The 21,634-nt window shown below is 39.5% G+C and overlaps 1 protein-coding gene across 7 annotated transcripts in view; it reads left to right on the top strand.

The window, feature by feature from the left end:
• The window catches only part of CADPS (calcium dependent secretion activator), a 332,826-nt gene that overhangs the window by 258,616 nt on the left and 52,576 nt on the right, over positions 1–21,634 (top strand). For 4 of the 7 annotated variants that reach the window (XM_067541583.1, XM_067541578.1, XM_067541570.1 and 1 more), the window contains 5 exons: positions 3,631–3,787; positions 5,589–5,730; positions 13,293–13,439; positions 17,615–17,770; positions 21,260–21,407. In XM_067541583.1, coding sequence (XP_067397684.1) covers positions 3,631–3,787; positions 5,589–5,730; positions 13,293–13,439; positions 17,615–17,770; positions 21,260–21,407 — 750 coding nt within the window. The remainder of the gene's footprint in view (positions 1–3,630; positions 3,788–5,588; positions 5,731–13,292; positions 13,440–17,614; positions 17,771–21,259; positions 21,408–21,634) is intronic. The other 3 variants (XM_067541603.1, XM_067541594.1, XM_067541588.1) reach the window with 1 other exon arrangement.

The following is a 21,634-nucleotide window of genomic DNA, read 5'->3' as shown; positions in this document are numbered from 1 at the left end:
TCCAAAGGTCCAACACAAAATCCTATTATGAGGGGTTTAAGGGTACGTCTACACTGCAATTAGACACCTGCGTCTGGCCCGTGCCAGCTGACTTGGACTAAAGGGCTGTTTACTTGTAAGGTAGATGTTCAGGCTCCAGCTGCAGCCCAAGCTCTGGGAACCTCTCACCTTGCAGAGTCCTAAACACCAGGCTCCAGCCCAAGCCCAAACATCGACCACACAGTTAAAACCGCCCCTTCACTCGAGCCATGCAAACCCAAGTCAGCTGGCAGGGGCCAGGCGTGGGTGTCTAATTGGAGTCTTAGACATACTCCAAGTGGGACTTAAGTAGTGCATAGGAATTGTTTGCACCACTGCCTATAAGGTGAATTTCACCCCATTGAGGAAAACAATGGATTGGACGTGGCTTTATCAAATCAAACATACTTTTATGGTATGTATATCCACATCATTTCCTTTGTTATTGTTCAATACCTCGTCACAATTTCATGAGATTTTGCAAAATAACTGCATTTTACTCAAAGGAGACACCTGCAGTGATATTTATATGTAAACTCAATTATCAGGTGTGTGACACATTGGGACATTTTGGAAATGTCTTCTCAGTTATAAAAAAAAATCTTCATGGTTAAGTTAATCAGCTACTAGATTTTCTGTCAACATTTTCTGCTTATATCAACGTAACTAAGTCTACCTGGTGGGCTGAATTACTCCAAATGAGTTTCTCACACGTTTTCTCTTCATCTGGAGTTAGTAAAGACCACCCACGACTTGATAGAGATGACTCGTGGGTCTATTTGGATATCCATCAAGAAAATGAAGTTGTGTCGCTTACTGGAGAAATGCCAGGATCAGTAGCATTTGCACATTGAAATTAGCCCATTTTGTTCTAGCATGCACATGCTTGTAAACATGCCAACAATACACAAAACTGAGAGCCCCCAAATGGCCACTACCGTACAGGGAAAGGTTTTTAAAAAGATTCATATGGAGAAATTATGTTTTATTAAATTGTTTTTGTTAGTCGCAACAGGAAATAAAATTGCCCAGCAAAAATGCAGAAGAAACTTCCATTGTACAGTATGTACACATATATAATACATGAGAGCTTAGACTCATGTCATTTCTCTCATCCAGTGTCTCCAAAATTGATTCTTCTCCACATGGAAGAATGAACGTAAATGTCATAAGACCTATGCCTTCATGTATTTTTAATCTGGCCCTCTCTCTCTCTCTATGTATATATATGTATATATGTATTTTAACTCTTTGAAGCTATGCATATATACATGTGTACCGTTGTGTAAGATCTACAATATTAGGTGTGTTTGTCTAGAAAGCACACTTTTTTTCCTTAAACCACACTTGAAACAAAGCAGGTAAGTCGATGGTAGCTAAAATTAAGCTTTACTACCTTGAAAGAGATTTTTGAGTAATGAAATGTTACTGCTCTCATTTCAAGAGATTATTGCCTAACTGTGATTGGTGGGGGGGGGAATTTCAGACATGAGTTGGAAAATTATGGACGTAGAATTTGATTATTCCAGCAGAAATAAAAGTATGACTGTGTTTTTCAGACGTGATCACATATTTTCCTGGTTAATTTCTTTTTTTTTAAATTATTTTTCATGAAAGCAGGTTTTATTGCAGGACTCTGAAATTTGTTGGAGAAAATATTATTTTTCTCACCCCCAAAATAGTGATTTTGTTCATCCTTCATGGACAGAGTTACTAACAGGATTCTTAGCACTGAGATCCATTCGCTAATAACTTGGCAAGGGGACAGCATTTTATATTCTTCAGAAACAAAGGCCTAGCCAGAAAAAATGTAGCAATGCAAGTATCAACTCTTCCACACTAGTTTTTAAAAAGGATTTTAAAGGGCACTGTCAACCACCACAGCTTTTTTTTTTTTTTTCCCCCCTTGGGGGAAAATTTGAGCAGACATTGAAAGCAGAATTGATTCCTGCCACTTTTGCTTCAGATGATCTTGCTGTTCAAGAATATTTTGCAAAAATATCCAACCCACCATCACATCAAAGCAGCATTTTGACGTGTCTCACCACCCTTTAGTACGTGCGCTCCGAAGAGAGCCGCTGACTGCTCTAGTTCACACTCAGCTGTGCTGAGCTGCCTTGTGTAGTTTATGGCAATCATAGAGTAGCTACTCGGCAAACATGTTAGCAAAAGTCCAAGTCTGTCCTTGTAGCTGATGCTGGGCTTACTAAATGTCCATGGGGGCAGATTTTTTTTCAATGATGGCATGCTGGTTAGATGTCAGTAATGGGCTACGTGTTGCTGCGTTGGAGAATTTTCTCCGGGCTGCTCCAGGGAAGCAGTATGACTGCACCAGGTCTATGCCCAGAGCAGCATGTGCTCCTCAACCTGCCAGCACTGTCAATGGCAGAACTTCAGCACATACAAGATCGAGGCCTAAGAAAGATAGAAGTCCATTCTGCCTGCTCACGTCTGCCAGAAACTTCCTTCCTTCCAGGAAGCAAAAATACATACTCCTGGCTGACAGGTTCTCTTTAAACTGATATATTTATTATCCGTCTTCTTTGTTCCATCTTTCTAGTCTGGTGCCTAATTTTTAGGTTTTCCTCTCTTGGAAAGTATGGATGGTATTTCTTAGATACTTTAAATCTTTGAGTCGTTTCCTATCACCTAAAAATTACTGCACACGGTCCTATTGACAGCACCGCTCATACTGCATGTTCCCAGCCAGAAGTGATTACTAAACACGCATGCATACGTTTGAAATACATTCACATCTGAGCCATGTATGATGTGAATGTCACTTCAGAGAACCTGTACAGTGAATTTTAAGGACCCATGTGCATGAAAATGAGTTACTTCACTGTTATTTTTTGGTTTTCAAGTTTATATGTTTCCTGTTTACATGTTTCAAGTTTATATAAAGTCCTGGCTCGATTTCGATGTTTTAATATTGGTATACTGACATGTCTGTAACATAGCTCTAAAATTGGTTACAAACATTTTATAATAAGTGGCATTGTAAATTATGCTAGTAAGTTTAAAGAGCTTTATATCTAACCATGTAAAATGAAAGGTGCTGTAGTAATTTTTACTGGTGATGCTTGAAATATTTCTAAATAAGATTATGAGAGATGTTAGGACAGACTATGAAAGTGCAGGCTTCTAGCATTTCAAGATGAACTGTAATAGCAACTCCAAATACATTTTAAAACCATTGAAAAACAAAGCGGAAAACCCACAAACACAGTGAAGAAACTCCCAGATTTCTATACTTTAGAATTAGAACTAGTTGACTCCTCCAGTAAATAGCATGATTCAAGACCAATTTTTAGTGAGTTATTGTAAATTGAACAGACATCCCTTATCGGTCATGCTACAGCTGATTATTCTTACAGTGCAGTTCTGAATATATGCTCTGTGTCAAAATGGTAGGTGCATAATGTATGTGATTTGCACTATATATGCAGTGGCTAACCTTCAAAAGCTCTGTTCTATTTACAATAAAGCTGGTTTTCCCTGGGATGCACATTTGTTTTTAAGGTAAATGGCTTCCTGTCATTTAATGCGCTTTAATAGGACTAATGCATTTCCTTGTTGTTGTTGTGTTTCTTTTTCCTACCGCATTTTAAGGCCTTTGCCTGGTGGTCAGACTTAATGGTTGAACATGCGGAAACCTTCCTGTCCTTGTTCGCAGTGGATATGGATGCTGCCTTAGAGGTGCAACCCCCAGACACGTGGGACAGCTTTCCACTATTTCAGCTCCTAAATGATTTCCTCCGAAGTGACTGTATGTATTGTATTTTGACCATTTATTTTTGAGAGGGCAAGTCCGCCGGGTTACTGATAATATTTCTAGCCTTTCCATGCCGTACAGAAAACCAGTATGAGGTGGGACTTCAAAACAAATGTATCTGTTTAATTTTGTGATTGCCTTAGGGAAGAAGTGCTGCTCTGCAGCATGTAGATTCGTGGACTCCAAGGGGAGCAGTGGGGGCAAAAAAACTTAGCTGGCTTCAAGACTGAGCTTGACAAGTTTATGGAGGGGATGGTCTGAGGGGACAGCCTAATTTGGCAATTAACTGACCTTTGACCACTAGCAGTAAACCTGCCCAATGGCCTGTGATGGGATGTTAGATGAGGGGGGTTCTGAGTTACTACAGAGAATTCTTTCCAGGTGTCTGGCTGGTGAGTCTTGCCCACGTGCTCAGGGTTTAGCTGATCGTCATATTTGGGGTCTGGAAGGAATTTTCCCTCACAGCAGATTGGCAGAGGCCCTGGGTGCTTTTCGCCTTCCTCTGCAGCCTGGCACATGGGTCACTTGCTGGTGGAGTCTCCAGTGGTGTACTGAGGAGCGGGTGCGGGGAGGAGCCGTCCCCTCTGTCACAAGCAGCCAGGCCCGGCGACCACAATGAGGACACAATGGACACACAATGGACACAATGAGGGAGCCGCGGGGACCAGAGTCCATCATGCCCCACCCCTGCCACCGGTCAGCCTGGGGGCATTTGCCCCTGGGACTCCGCTCCTAGCTACACCCACTGCCCCCACAGCTGGGGGGGAGAGTGAGGGAAAGTGGGAAACGGGCCCACAGACAACCACCGCACACACACACCCCCGGCCGTGGGGCACTGCCGCCCACAGGAGTGGTGGGGGGCAGAAAAGAAAGTATTGGCCCCCGGGCACCGGAGACCCACACTACGCCACTGGGATTCTCTGTACCTTGAAGTCTTTAAACCATGATTTGAGGACTTCAATAACTCAGTCCTAGGTCAGGTCTATTACAGGAGTGGGTGGGTGAGGTTCTGTGGCCTGAGGCCGGACTAGATGATCATAATGGTCCCTTCTGACCGGAAAGTCTACGAGCCTATAATGTTGCCTTCTAAGCAAGAGAAATGCAAAGAAACCAGGTCAGCAGCGTTCAAGGGTTGAGCTGTTTTGTCTCCTGTCGTGTCCCACGCTGGTAGGACGAGTGTGATTTCCAGACGTGCTCATTGCTGGCCTAACTCTGCCCCCCCTGAAGCCAATGATATTGATTCCTGTTAACGTCAACGGGAGCAGAGTTAGGCCTATTCTGCATGCTTTTGGAAATCTCACGTCATGCCGTCCAGTCCCATCTTACCCGTGTTAGCAAATTAGATCCCAGTCTTGCAGAAGAGCCCATTGCAGGATCAAGGCCTTCATTAGCTTCTTCAGACATGCCTCATGAGTCTTGGGAGAAAAACAATTTCCAGCATAAAAATACTGCGTCTCTAATGAAGCACTGGTTTCCCAACCTGCACAGGTAGTGATGTTTACCACGCTCTGTTGCATTTGTACTCTTTTTCTAACAGGAAATAGTACATAATTGTTTTGCTATCTCTAAGTTTGATAGTAAAGAGTCATTGTTTGATTGTTACAGTTCAGAGCACAACCCTGCTGTGTTTATCATTGATCTTGGTGGTTAAGGATTCCCAGTGCAAACTCCAGTTATGAAGTTTCTTCATATTATCCAGTGTATTCATTGTGTAATAAAATGCCACTATTTGTGGATTGTTACAGAGGCTTTAGTAACAATAGTTTCTTACTATACTTTTATTTATCTATTCTAGATAATTTGTGCAATGGAAAATTCCACAAACACCTTCAAGACCTGTTTGCTCCACTTGTTGTTAGATATGTCGATCTGATGGAGTCCTCAATTGCACAATCAATTCACAGGGGCTTTGAGCGGGAATCATGGGAGCCAGTAAAGTAAGGAAATCTCCTTTGATACAATCGGAGTTTGGGTGCAAATGGATGGAGATTCATACAGAGATGAATTAGTAAACACTAGACTGGACATTCAGCAAATGCCTTATATTTTCTAGTACAACCCTAAAAATATAAGGCCTAATTTGTTAAGGGTTTTAAAGGTTTATGAAACAAATAATATGTGATTTTTGTAGTGCAATGCTGACTTAAGTTGAACCCTTTAGCTGTGCAAATGAAAATATGAGAAATATGAAATCCTCTCATTTCGCTTGGCTTTTTAGATCTTATTACCCAATCAAAAAAGCCTTTTCCAATGCTGCTCTTAAATGCAAATAGCTTCTTTTCAGAACAAAAACCTTGCTTTACTGTGTTCGGTTCTGCCCTATACCTTGGGTGGGTCACCAATGTATTTTTTTTATTCCAAAAACTCGCTTTTTTTCCACCCACCCTGTGAAGGGATAGTGCGGAGATGTGCTTCGTCGGTTCAGCACCACTGCTGATCGCTGGATTGATTTTTAAATGCAATCTGTGAAGGGCACCAGTGCAAAATACGGCTTTAAAGCTGTGTGCTTTCATAAAGAAACATCTTTAAGCCAGGTTGGGGGGACAGCCTGATGGTACCTGCCCTAAAGGGAAATATGATGTGCTATAAAACTACTGTCAAGCAGAAATTAGTGCAAAAAGTATGGGAGAAGATTTGAGCAGAACCACTGACTGATCTCATAGAACTGATAGTTTAAAACTAAGAAATAAACGTACAGAAAGAGAGAGACCAAACTCTTAGCCTCAGATCTGTGCAATTTTGAAAATATAAAGTCCTTTAAAACCATGCCAGTTTTATAGTATAATATAGTATAGTATAATTATTACTACTTAAGTTTCTAAGCATTGTAGAATACTGTAATGTTCGCTCCAAGAAGGCATGGTTAACTACTATAGAGGAAGTGTATCCTTTCAAAAAAAATTAATAGAGCAAAGTAAAAGATATCCAGTATAGGATATTATTCGTCTCTGAAAAGCTACTATGTAAAAGGTTTGTTCTCTTTCAGTGTTTTCCATGCCAAATGCTTTCAGTTTATAAGTAAAAAGAGATTTTGTTCTGACAGCCAGCCCCCAAACTCAACCTGGAATTTGAGTATCCAGGTTGGTTTTCTTCCTTTCTAGTACATCATTACCAGCAATAAAGGTTCTGTGTGCCAAATTAGGCCTTCATTTACACCCATGCAATCCCTCTTTTCAGTGGAGCTACACAGGGATAAATGACTGCAACTCAGGATTCAATTGTGTTGGTACAGGAGAAGTAATATCCAGCTCATGTTCTCTTTGCTGTCTTGGCTCTGCGGTGTTAACAGGATTAAAAGCTCTAAACATTCATTTTTGTCACTAAAATAAGCAGACATAACTCTGCAAACACACAGGAAATTGATCTTTCGAATGACAAAATGCCATTTTTCCATAATAATTTCTTCAGGTAGAACTGCACTTTAAAGTTAACATTAGATTTAATTTTACAGCATAGCTTTGGTAATAATGATCTGTTATAAAATTGGTGCAATCACTTCACCTAACCATACTACTTAACCGTGCATTTGACCGATAATTAACTCTTATTATTTTATTTGTTTTAAATCAAACTGGAATATGTTTTAATGTAACAAATATTCTTGGTATTGACTAACTTTAGACTCAAATATAGATTTATATAAATGCATGTTTTTGTAACAACATTTTAGGTTATGAAATGTTTTGTCAATATTTTTAATATGTGGAACATAATCACTTTCAAAATTAGAGAGTTTCTGATATGTTAAAGCTGTAGTTTGAATGTATCCTTCAAGTTATGAAAACTTCTTTTCTAGTCTAACGTTGCACTTGGAGCAGCCTTTATTATTGAATGCTGTGTACCTTACAATAACAAACTAAATAGTATCTGTCTTACGGTGTGGGCTGAGATGTTCAAAAGTGCTTTGACAAAGAGTATGTATTCTTTTCATGGAAAGCTTATGTTCCTTAGGTGAAAACATACATTTTAATATTTTTTTTCACTAGCAGATATTTCATTCTTAATTAGCCAAAAAAAAAAGAGAGAGAGAGAGAGTATAAGAGAGAGAGAGAGAGTTGTGCAAGATAAGTCGTTGGGATTTGACTGAAGGCCAGCAAACGTATCCGTGCAATACATAGAGTACAATATGCACTGCATGAAGGAAAATAGGGAACCTCATGCCAGTCATTCACATGACCAGTTGGGGTCTGGCTCAGAACTAGATCTTAAGGAATCTTCCTGCTTTGTCTCATGGGCAGGCAGTATGCTACTCTTTAACAGATTGGATGTTTTTGTAAAAGATCTGCTCTAGGAATGATTTTGGGGCGGTTCTCTGGTGGCCTGTGTTATGCAGAAGGTCAGACTAGATGATCACAATGGTCCTTTCTGGCCTTGGAATCTATGAATCCACGATAAACCTGCAAGCACACTCCACGTAAACAGATGTATTTTACTTAATCTCCCCAGCTCCTCCACATACCTCCTCTTTCAGCCATCCATTCACACTATCAGACAGTTGATTTCTTTGGGCTATTTGTCCTACTTTGCAGTTCTGCAGTGGTGACAATTGATAACCACTACTTCAAATTTCCCAGATGAGTGCATGATGTTGTTTACACACTATCTGCCTTTTTTTTTTTTTTTTTTTTTTACATTTACAAGAAAGACTGAAAGAAATAGCATTCTAATACTGCAACAGTGCAAAAGACACTAACTTGAGCTTCTCCTGTTACATTATTGCATGAATGTGGCATCTACAATGGAAATGATATTGCTAAAAACAAAAAACATCTTTGCCCTTGGAAAATGCTGCACAGCTTTACTCAGCTTGAAGAAAGGCTTTCAACTTGGCCTGAAGAGGTGAAGCAGAATACATGTTTATTCTACTGAGCCTACTGCTGTCCTGCCTTAGATCTTTACATCCGATTGTGCGAGTGAAACCTCATGACAGCCCAGAAATTATTCCACAGCATAGACTTTTTAAAAGGCTTCTCTATGCTCATGTTTGCAATCAAGGCTGAATTATGTGGTCCTGTGTAACCTGACCAGATGGTAATATACAAGCATGTCATTTTCATAGTTTCATTGCTAGATACTGTTCACCTTATGCCACGACAAGCTGGGTATAGAAATCATATAAACAGTAAGGTATGAGTTGGTGTGCTGGAAAATTATACAAATCTCTTCTGGGACACCTAAATGACCAGACAAGGATCTTCTGTAACATTTTAGAAGTCACTGGATTTTAGTATAAATAGGTCAGTCTCAGCCCTTTTTTTCAATTTGCAAGTTGAATTTGCATACGGAAAACCCAACCAAATGGCCAGACTCTATTAAGTCTACTTTGGTAAGTAGATTATAAAAGGACTTTAAGATATTGTAATAAATGGCCCATCAATTATTATAGATTGTTATAGAGTCCAACAGGGTTTTTATAACTTAATCTCTCCATGCTTCTGTTCCCTATCTGTAAAAGGGGGCTAGTAATTGTGGGGGGAGGGGGTAGTCTAGTGGGTAGAACACTGGACTGTGTCTCAGGAGGTTTGGTTTCTGTTCCCAGCACTGCCACTGGCCTGGGGGTGAACTTGGACAAGTCACTTCCCTTCTCTGTGCCGCAGTCTCCCTATCTATAAATTGGGAATAATAATACTGACCTCCTTTGTAAGATGCTTTGAGATCTACTGAGGAAGGACGCACTATATAAGAGCTAGGTATTATTATCGTAATGAGGGCTTATAACTGCCTACAACACCTTATAATCCTGTACCTAGAACCATCCAAAACACATACTACTCATGATAACATTTGTTAATCATTCTTTAACCCTTTATAAACGATTTATAAATGTATATTAATATAACATGTGACCAATCAAAAAATATGGGTATATTAGCAAATCAGACAGAACAAATGAGGTTGTCCTGCCAGGGAGACATCCTGGGGAAAAGTGGCCTTCCAGGAAAATGTTCTTGTAGGGGTGTGTTATTTACTGTTACCATACAAGACATCAAGCCACAGAGAGCGCACGGATTTCACTACTAACCTCATGCATATGCCCCTGGTACTGAAGCTTTTGTAGAAAGACTGCCACTTGAAATAGTGGTTCAGCATTTAGAGTAATCAAATAGAACTTCTAGGGGAATCAGAGGAACAGCTGATCTAGCTGATTAGTAAGTGATTTCTGGGTACCTCTTGAAACTGATGTTTAAGCACCAAGAAGTCTGTAATTTATTTACATGTTCTGTACCCTCGGTGGGCTAACCCCATAAAAACTCCATGCTTTTCTGCCCACTCTGTGTTACATCAGTTTCATACTCTGGCATTTATTATGTAGTTTCTTAAGCATTTTTACTTGTTTTCTATGGTCAATACTACAACAGGGAAAGTGAACTTTTTAATATATTTTCATAGGGAACATTACCATGATGCCATTAGTCACTTAGAGTGTGGCTGTGATGAAGTTTTTATGCTAGACAATGGAGAGATTGAATTGTAGCAATGTAGAAAATAGAAGAAAAAGAGTGGGAGCAAATAGAAGAACAATGCAAAATGAACTGTACAATCTGATAGAACATATCTTAGGCCCCAGTTCTGAAACTGAATCCTCATAGACCAACCAACCTTCTGCCATTCTGGAGCCCTAACGATCTGAGTGTCACCTCCATCAGATTGCTGGACTGCGGCCAGGTTTAGTATCTTGTATTAAAAAGATATGGGCTGATTTTTAGAAGCAGATTCCCATTTTGTACCTGTAATTTTATGGCCCGAGTAAATGCACAAATAATTGTGGGTGACGTTCATGTCATTTACAGATCTAGCTACCTGATTGCAGCTACAAATCTGATAATTAGACACACAAATGAGATCAGTGGCACCTGTAAAATTGTGAATGCAAAAGAGGAGGCTTTTTTCAAGATCAGGCCCTGTGTGTTAACATAATAGACTGCATTATTTTGCTGTTAAAAGTTGTAGCTTATCCTTGCAAGGGCCACAAAGCATCAGTAAAATAATGTGTTGTATAAAATAAATATGTTTAAATGCCAATACAGTATACTATTTTCTCCAGAAAATCATTCTTTACTAATACAATGTTTTAATTAATATGATACTAAGTATTTTCTTGAATTTTTAGTATTAAAAACAAAGGTCTTTTTGATTTATGCATTTTACCATTTGGCTAATCTATTTCAGTTGCTCTTCCTTATACATTTATATGTTATCCATCCCTTGCTATTTTTGGCTTATTCAGTATCAATATTAACTACATGGACTTACCATTTCTAAAGATCTAATAATTTCTCTGTCATTATGGAATGTGTGTTTCATTTGAAAACCATATTCACTTTAAGAGGCATATACACGTCTGAATGGTTTTGTTGCATGAGAAGGCTCTTATATAGGTTTCTTCATTCATAAAGAGAACAAGCAGATAGTGTGAAGTCAAATTAACCAGAAACATAAATAAATCAGAAAGCATCTTTTTCACCCCACAATGCCCTTGGACTGTATTTTCCCCCAGAGGTGGGACTTTATTCATAAGCTTAGAATGAAGATCCAAGTCATTCTGCCTCTTGGCTATGTAAACCAATGCCTTGAAATGCAGTTACTAGCTGATTCTTGTAATGATACAGTTTGAACATGTTAATGAATTAGCAATTTTATATCCAGTACTGTTGATACAATTACATTTATCTTTGTTTTCTGATATCATAAGATTTACAATGAAAAATGCAGCTCAAAAATGTATTGACACCTATAGAAAATTGCTAATGAATTATTTCAATGGAAGAGCAGAACATAGAATTATATCGTTTTGCAGGATCGCTGTTAATGCTGCCTAGAGGACAATAGCTATCTAGGAAGTGAAAGAGATCCTCCAAAGCAGAGTTTTAGTATGACCATCCTACGTGTTCATATTGCTGAGCCAGAGGAGTAAGGCTGGATTAATTTTTAAAATATCACATATTCTTTAGAGGCTAACTGCCTGAATTCAAGTCAATGGTAAATCTTCCTCTGAGTACACTGCTGCAGAATTAAGCATTAAATCCTGCTGTCCTGACTCAGTTTTTACTGTCTCCTTCCTCAAAGACAGTTTTTACTCTCTCCTTCGACACAGTAAAAATTGAGCCAGGGTTTCTGGATTTGCCTCTGAAATGAGGCTGTAAAGAATTTTCTTGATTTATGCCACAATATGCTATGTAAAGACCGAAAGACAGATATTTCTGAAAATGACTTCTTTCCTGTTGATCACATAGCACAAGGACTAAACCACCCAAATTCTACGTCTTCCAAATACCAAAACCCCATGAAGGTTTTATTTTACATGTAAAACATTTGTTATGATGAGATGCTTTTTAAAATATGGTTATAACTATTTTACCAACATGGGACCTAGTGCGTTAAAATATTTGTGGGTATTTTGGAAATCATGGGCATGCAGCATTATTTTACTGTACATTGTTTCTGGAAAGTATATTGCATTAAATCACCTGGTATTTGATAGACTAAATCATTTTTTAAAAGTTCTCTTTCATGTGATAATTGTGCATCTTAAGAATGCTATTAAATTCACAATGCCCAGCTATACGTTCTTCAGAAATTAACCATTATGTATCTGGTCCATCTCCTGGCCCCATTTCTGATTGGGAAACAGTCACATACAAATCTCACGCTTATTAATCGGGATCTGTTCATAATTCTCTGCATGCCACACTAAAAACAGACACCTACAAGTCAGTGCAGGTTCCTCCTCTGTGATCTAGCAATTAGATGCACACAGGGAGACCCTTGCACCTCTGGAGACCTAGTGTGAACAGACACAAGGGTCTGCACACATGGATCCAATTGCAAGATTGGGGCCTTACCCTTCAGGTTGAGAAGACTGATGGAACAATGTTCATGTGCTCCCGATGAAAACATTTCTATAAAATTTGGAGAGAGCACGGTAAATGGGGGGTTTTCATTAAGAATGAAATCCTGGTTCCATTGAGTTCAGTGGCAAAATTCCGATTGATTTCAGTGGAGCCAGTATTTCACCCTCAGTGTTTACTATTTTAAACTCTGCTTCCAAGACAAAACCTTTAAAACTCCTGGTAGGTCTTTTAGTGCAGCTATTTCATATATCCATCCAATCTAAATGTTGGTATGAGAATTCAGATGTGCTTGCTCATGGTATATGTTCTTAAATTGAAAGCTTGAAATTCTGTGCTCTGAAACTGTATCAGGACCTCTAAATTAAGTTATTTTGTGTGGGTGTTCGAGTAGTTTGCTAATTTGCGGCTTTGTGATTTTTCTTCTTCTGTTGATTTTTTTTTTAAGTAACTTGCTTTTTATTGCAGACTAAAAAAAAAAAACACTTAAGCCTTCCATATTCATGCTTCTTTCTGAAATGTTTTGTTTTAGTTTTTTGACTGTTGTCTTGCTGTGAACTTTGCAGATTTGTTTATGAGTGTCACGTGCTTCTGCCACATCTGCATTGTCACTGTTATGGTATTTTTCTTTCTGTCTGTTTCTTCCACAGGAGTTTAACAAGTAATCTGCCCAATGTGAATCTGCCCAATGTGAATCTCCCTAAAGTACCAAATCTACCAGTTAACATCCCACTAGGCATCCCACAAATGCCTAGCTTTTCTGCACCGTCATGGATGGCTGCTATATATGATTCTGAGTGTGTATTGAGTTCACATTAGATCTCATTTAAATTTAAAGTAATCTTGGCATGGATATGTGTTGTTTGTTTCTGTGCATTATATATAACTTTAAAAGAGTGACAGAGCTAGATAATTAGATATTTTACTAAATGAGGCAATCCTTATGTATTTCTGGCATGTACATTACAAGATTTTATAAATATTGAGACTGTCTTATACCCGCTGGAAGCTTGAGTAAGTGTCTCACTTCGCAAAATAATTGTTGACAGTGGGCTGTAGTCCTGTTGGAGTATAAACTACAGTACATAAAATATGAGATGACATGTCTCAAAAGATAGGAAGAACAAACTGCAGTGCAAGCTGACCAATTTCCATGGACCAGATGTAGATCTAAAAGTAAGTTTTATTTTTCTGCGAGTTCCTTATTGCCTGGAATTCTTGTACAGAATTGTAAACAAGGGGGGGCATCTGTAAGGATTCTTATGCATGACTGGAGAGCCTACGTGGTAATTGAATTCTAGAACCACCACCCCAGCTTCAATGTTTATGTGTCTAACTGGGGGGAAATCATTTCTGATATCTTGAATCAAACTTAGAAAATCAGACACGAGTATGTAATAACTCCACGTCCCTCTGCCTAACACAGCATTGTTAACCCTCTGACTGTCCTATGGCATATGATACATGCTCACTGAAGAGGCATTACAGATGCGTGTTTTTCAGTGTAGGTCGTGTGACTTCTGCAATTATGGTGGGTCCCCCTTCACAGTCACAGCTCGTGAGCAGTGCCAGAGATTGGTACCTAAAGGGATGAACAAAGCTGTCACTGAGTGTTGGGCTGTCATTCGAATAACATTTCTCAGCATAAAAATGGAGACTTTATAAGTTCTCTCTTCAAACTGCTGACCGCCACTTAATGTTATCCTGCAGAAGGGTTGTCTCAGCCAATCAAAGCATAGGGATACTGTACAATTACTGAGCCACAAATGTCCTGTTGTTTCTTGACAGCCGTGCAGTACGCAAACCCTGGTGCTTTGACTCAGAAATCCTCACCCACCCGCTAAGATGTCTACCTCGCTTCCCACAAACTCCCACCACCCACCCTGCTCCTCCTGAGGAGGGTTCAAACCCCCCAGCGCTACCCCAGATGGCTGTTTTGTTTTCATACATGAGACTTGTATTCTCTCCCCACTCCCTCTTCTTCTCCCATCTCTTTACTTTCCACTCCCTCGCGCGCTCCCTTTTCTTCCTCACTCCTTCTCTGACCACCTGTTTCCCATCCTTTCTTCCCTCTTGAAAGCTGAAAGGGAAGAAATGCCAGGCCACGGAGGCCCCAGTCCAGCAAACCACCATGACTCCAATTCATGAAAGGATCCCAAGGCAGGAGGGTTACCTTTACGCACATGCTTATGTGCTTCCCTGAATCATGGCCTCAAGCGCATGCGTAAGTTTAAGCACATGAGTGAAAGGGAAGTCAGTAAGGCTACTCATGTGCTTGACGTTAAGCATGTGCTTTCAGTAAAGCTTTTCGGGTGGGAGGGCTCAGGATAACTTGTCAAGCAGTAGCAGCAGCCCTACAGGCACATCTGGCCAGCAGCTGGAAGGTGTCGTTTCCAGCTCAGGCAGACATACACATGCTAGCTCTGCTTGCCTATATATCACAGTGTGTCCACAGTGACATGGACAGTGGCTCAACCGCCCAAGTACAATATCCCCCCCGCCCCCCTCCCCCCGGCCCCACACCCGACTGCCTGGGTCCGTGCTTTCCATAAGAGGGGAAATGAGGCAACGTGAAAATTACTACTAGACTCACTTCCCTGAGAAGTAGGCTACGTACGACCTGGTGAGCCAGAACTCTGGGCAATCAAAATGACAAACAAATCTATATCATGATCTGACTCTTGATCTTTTTTCTTATACCAGAGCTGCTGATCGTTAAATAAATCAATAAGCACATCAACCTATTTGTATTGAAGAATAAATTGACACTCGGCCCAAAGACAAAAAGTCTTTCTTACATTAACAATAAGTGTAGACATTTTTTTTCCCGGCAGGCAGGATGGCAGAGAGGGGACAATGATCCAGGTACAGGAAACTACACTTCATTTACATCTACACCTGGATTCTACTGAATATGCTCTAAAGCATAGATATCATTTTGGAAAGCAATACTAATGAACTAGCAGCAAAGCAAATATTGACCTTTTATTTTTTAAAAATTGAAATATTAGAGTAATTTATGTTTCAAAGAAATACAACTCATATTCATGCTAAGTTGGCTGTATTAAAGGCTAGATTAGGCAGTATCTGTAAATAATACTTGAAAGTTTGTATTACTTCTTTCTCTGTGCATGCGCTGTGATCTTGTTTTTGAAAAGATAAGAATCAAGTCATGACAATAAAATAGACAATCATCTTTAATAAAACGGAAGCTTGAGTGTAAAAGGCATTCTGCAAATTTCTATGTGATCAAAATAATGTTGGTGCTATTGCACTAACAATTAACAGTTCTTCTTGGAAATAACTTAGATATTATTTTCCTCCCATGAAAACCTAATAATGAGCTATTCAAAAGGGAAAAAAATACGAGAGTAATTTTTTGAAAATTCTGGAACCAGATGGGTGTCATAATGTTGTTGTAATAAATACCAATTATTGCATTCATGTGTATTTAATTATTTAAAACATAAATTCATGCAGTTCCAAAACTGGGATTAGACTAGAAAAAGTTTAATTATTCCCAAGCATAGGTCTGAAACAGAAGAAAGTACAAATTTAGATCGGTTGGCTCGTGGGGCTGTGCTGTTGAAGTTACACAAAATAGTTCTTTGATTAAAGAGACCATGTAAGGAAATGCCTGATTCTGTATCTTTTCATTGTCCCAGTCCCCTTTTACCCACTCACCATTCATTATTAAGGACATGTCTCAGTGTTACCTCTCCCTTAGTGTCAGATACATCTGTTCCTACTACAGAGCTGATTTGTTCTTTAAATTGTTACCTTTGTTAGCACCAGCCCTTACAGGATCCCTCTAGCATGTTGGGAGTACGGTTTTCACCTTGCAGTAGCCATGTATGCATCAGCTATATTTTCCTCTGTAGCATTAACTCAATGCAGCTGGCATCTGTCGCAATAGAAACACCCGTCCTCATCTGTTTCTATAGACGATGTCAGCACAAGTGGTAATGCATGGTGTGTTAAACATCTTATAAATTACTGTGTTAGCATTAGTGGTATGCGAGGAGGGGGTTAAAGTTCTTAAAGCTCTCTTGGTAATTGTCATGAAAAGAGAGAGAGAAAAGGGTTATAGATGCATAAATTTTTCTACACAAACAAAACACAATCAAGGCCTGTATTTTATTCTATAAGTGGAGTTTTTAGCCGTAATTACAGTTGAAAAGAACCAAAGTAGCGACACACAACGAGTCCGAAGAGCCCCATCTGTGCAGAGGAGTGGGTAAGACTATGCACTTATGAAAGAATTCAGACTTTTGCAACAGACCAAAGACATGGCAAAACAATACAAATTAAAAAAAAAATAAAATAAAGACAGAAATCTGTTGTCCTGCAGATGCCTTTGCAAGAGGCTGATTTGTGAGAGGTGGAGTAGTCAACCTAACCAAAACTCTTTGATATGAGATGTCTAGTGTTCTTAGTTCAATTGACTTACCCTGATTTTTTTCCAGCTGTTCAAGAGATAAGGCGTGTCCTCGCTCACCACTTGTTAGCACTGTCCTTTACCTGGTAATCTTGGAAAAAATTAAAAATATATAATTTGGAGGGGAAAAAAAGCATGAAACCCTAAATTTGAATAACTGCATACATTCATGTACTGTGGTTATTGTCAGTCAAGGGTTTTCTACCATAAATTTTTGCCTTAATTTTGAATAATCACATATTTTAATGTGGTTATTAGCTAAGGCTGATTTTTACCATACACACTTTTTCTGGTTAATGTGTGTAATTCATAATTTTGTCTTATCATCTGGTCTGGAAAGATTTGTGAGTTATAGCAGCTAGGTAGACTAGGCAAATGTATGGTAAAACTCAAAATCCTGATGATGGAGATTACCCAGCATTGTTCTGTGTATTAATCCACTGTATGCCCTAAATTTGTACAAGATTGGTCTCCACATCAGGTTTCCATAGCGTAGTACTGGGTATGACTTCCGTTTTCATTTTATCCTGCCAGCAATGGATCAGGAACCTCTGAAGATCTGTTCTGGAAACTTGATGCCCTACAGACGTTCATTCGGGATTTACACTGGCCTGAGGAAGAATTTGGAAAACACCTAGAACAGCGTCTAAAACTTATGGCAAGTGACATGATCGAGTCTTGTGTTAAGAGGTACGTCTGAACAACTGAACTGGAAGGGTCTCTACTAGCAGATCACAAGTAATTATTGGGGGGGTGGTAGGGGTTACCTATCTTATTGGAAATGAGATGGCCATACTTCACCATTCAGCTTAATCTGAGCCATCATTCCTTTTAAACCCTAATTGATTTCCATCCAACACAGGCTTGGTGGGCCACACTTTTTATCTCTGCAAATTGCTGACCTCTAGAAGGCAAAATCTTTTAAATGTAGGCTCTAGAGAATGCCGATTCGCAAAAAGGCAACCAACTCCCATCATTTCAGGCTTTCTCTGCTGTTGGCTATTATGTGCTTCATTTGGGGTCAGGTCTGTGTAACACATTTGGATGACGACGAAGGTGAGACCCACTTTCCTTTACCTGGTAATCTTGGGGAACAAATTAAAAATATATAATTTGGAGGAAAAAATTGCATGAAACCCTAAATTTGAATACCTGAATACATTCATGTACTGTGGTTATTGGCAGTCAAGGGTTTTCTACCACAAATTTTCGCCTTAATTTTGAATAATCACATATGTTAATGTGGTTATTAGCTAAGGCTGATTTTTACCACACACAGCGCTTCGTCCTTCTGTACCAATCAGATATTCCTGCAGGAGGGTCCAGCCGAAGGCAGTAGAGAAAGCGCTACCTTGCTCAGTGCATCAGGGCACTGGTGGGCCAAACCATTTTCCCAACCCGGATACTGTGATCAGATTCATCCTGCGCGTGTGAGGATGGACCAGTCTGAATAACCTCTGGCTCATGAAGTCGCTCCTCCCCCAGATCTCTGTGTCCAGCTTTGCTTATATTAACACCATTGGAAGGTCCCTCTTCAGGCCCCCTGGGGAGGGTGAGTAGGAAGCACTGCGTGCTGCCAGCAAGGGAACAAGAATGGTCCTGCTCTCAGCAGCAGCCTCTTTTAGCCCGTGCCAGCCCGGGGAGAGGCACTTTGGATCCTTTTGTGCAAGGGCCAGCCGGCACCAGCCTCTTGCTGCCCATTCCCTGCACCCCACCATGTCACAGGAAGGCCATCAGAGCCAGCAAGGTTGGCCTCCCTGACCATGGCAAAACAAACAAGAAAAAGGGAGAAAGAGAGGAAGGCATGAGGTGCCAACAGCCGTCATCAATTTCCCAGCCCTGCCCCCCAGGTCACGGCTAGGTCTGTTCCCGTAGAGGTACAGATCTTCATTCACGTGTAAACCTTTGGGTGTTGATGAAGACGCCTTCCTGATAATCCAGTTATAGATACAGGTGGCTAGTAACATATATTCTTTCGTCTCCGTGTTGAATAAAATAGCATTAACTGCTTGTCAAGCCACTGAAATCCCTTGTTCGATATTGTCCTGTAGATGCAAACTGCAGAGTCGGTCGTAAAGATTTGCTAATTATGTTGTTCCTTCTTTAAAGGTCAAGGGATGATTGTGATACCTGTGGCATTAGGAAAGCCACTCTTTATTGCTCTGCTGGTATATTGTCATTCATTGATATATAGGCTGAGTTTCTTAAGTTGTTTCTGTTGTCTGACTCTATTCTCTAAGAGCAAACTGAAAATAGATGCATCAGTCTGCACCTCTTTTTATTTTTATATAAATTGTAAATATTACACTACGAAATAACTAAGTGGAGTTTAACTGTTCTAAAACCACAGAAAAATAGTGGTATTATTCCTGAAGAAGCCTAGCCCCTGCCTTGCTGCTAAGTTTTTTTAGAAGTAAAGGGGATTCTTTAATAGTTGGGTTGGATTCCTATGCTTCTCCATGCTTTTGCTTTAACTTGGTCCACGGATCAGCATGTGTCCATACAATACAGAGCTCTGCTTTTTTTTTTTGGCTGTCCAATGTGCCTTCCAACTCCATGACCATGGACTTTCTTTTCTTTTTCTTTTAAAAGAAATCAACCTTGCAGTATATATTCTAGGGAATAACTCAGGGTATTCTATACCTTAGAGTACTTCAGTTTCACTTTTAAATACATTTACTGTCATTAGAGAACCATCCAGGATGATGCTTTAGAAGTGAGACAGATCATGCTCATCTTTCCAGGGAGACACACAGACCATCTGCAATCATTTAAAAGTTCTATGCTCTAGCTCACGTCTGGTAATGGTAATTACATCAAGCTAAATCCACCGCTGGCATAAGCCGATGATGCTGTGTTCCCTTTTACACCAACTCTGAATTTGGCTCATTCGGTCTGCCTAAATTTCCCTAGCAGTTCCAGTTTGACATAGTGTTTTTCTTCACTTCTCCTGTAACCTACTGCTCACTCTGGCTGCACACCGTTGAACAGCTGCCACATTTCACAAGTGGCTGCATCTCAGTGGGGAGGGGGAGAGTGATCTCCCCTCTCAAGACTCTGACTCTGCTATCAAATCCAAGCCGGCAGACCCATGTGCTCATACAGATCTGATTACGGAATCAAGAGCTTCATTTATAGATATCAGCTTACATTTGCATAACCCTTTGGGATCCCTGAAGGTCAAAGGTATTAGTGAGGTGTAACTGATATTATTTGTTATTTCCAGTTCCAGGCTCCTATATTCATTTGTTGATACAGGCCCACTGATGTAATGGTTCTGTGTTATATTTCTGTTAGATTAATATCGTACCCCCTTAACTCTTAAGCCCCTCTAATATTTTGCATTTGGAGAATTCAGGAAGGAGGGGACATTATCCATTATGCTAAATGTATTCTTAATATGGTACACTGGAGCCATTCATGGCCCAGTCAATATGTAAAAATTATAGGCAACCAATCCTGCGGTCTTTATTCAGACAAAACTCGTATTGAAATAAAAATTTTAACTGCCAGTCAAATTTTAAGTGAGTAAAACTTAGCAAGGATAGCAGAATTTGTGTGTGTGTGTAATTATACACATGCACTATTTTGCAACTGACTTTTTGTAAAGGTATCCTGGTGGGTGTGTATTTGTTTTTCAAAGAAACAACTTACAGGAACATGTGTGAAAATTAAGAAGGGTTCAGGCAAGCAAATAACATTGAAAAGATAGAATTGCAAGAATCTGGTAGTGACCTTCCAATTAAGCACTTAACAGGTTTGTCTCATCTGTGTTTAGAATTGTGTGCCAATCGAGAGAATTTCCTTTAATTCCTCACGTTTACTGTTTGATTGCATTTCAACTGTAGGGATAAATTAGCCAAAACAGTCCAAATGATAGGTGTACACTTTTAACACTTCTATTTGTAATCTCATCACACTGTTTACCAAGTGTGAGAAAGTAGTAGTTTCTTTGAGACCGTTACACACTTCATCCGTAGCACATATTCTAGACAGTGTGTTTCTTAAATTGGAAAGTCATTCTTAGTAAAACACATTTGAAGTAATTGTATTCTACCCTTTATGATAGCATTCCATTTTCTCTTTCACTGAAATCTTGTAAGCATTGTGTTTCACATATGATTAGCGACAGTATCTTAAAAACTAACTGAAATGGTCTTTTCCTACTTTCTTTAATAGAACCAGGATTGCCTTTGAAGTAAAGCTGCAAAAAACCAGTCGATCAACAGATTTCCGAGTCCCTCAGTCAATATGCACCATGTTTAATGTTATGGTTGACGCCAAAGCTCAGTCAACAAAACTTTGCAGTATGGAAATGGGCCAAGAGGTAAAAATGCAGATTATTTTTTATATAATTTAGAGAAAACTAAATGAATTTTCCCATCTCCTATTCTGCTAGTTTCAGAAATATTCTAACAATTGTGGATTTTAGCCTTCCGTATAGAGTAAGTATATTCTGGGTCACTCCATCAAATACATCTATCTAATGGATGTGGACATACAGAATTCCAGTCATTTAGTGGTGATTGTTGGCAAGGATTGTGGTGTGTATAA

Source organism: Emydura macquarii, unplaced genomic scaffold (genome assembly GCF_026122565.2).
Source record: "Emydura macquarii macquarii isolate MOO-44397 ecotype Brisbane River unplaced genomic scaffold, CSIRO-AGI_Emac_v2 contig_71, whole genome shotgun sequence".
NCBI classification, from domain to species: Eukaryota; Metazoa; Chordata; order Testudines; family Chelidae; genus Emydura; species Emydura macquarii.
Note: the sequence above shows the minus strand (reverse complement) of the source record. Positions and strands in the feature narration are given on the sequence as shown.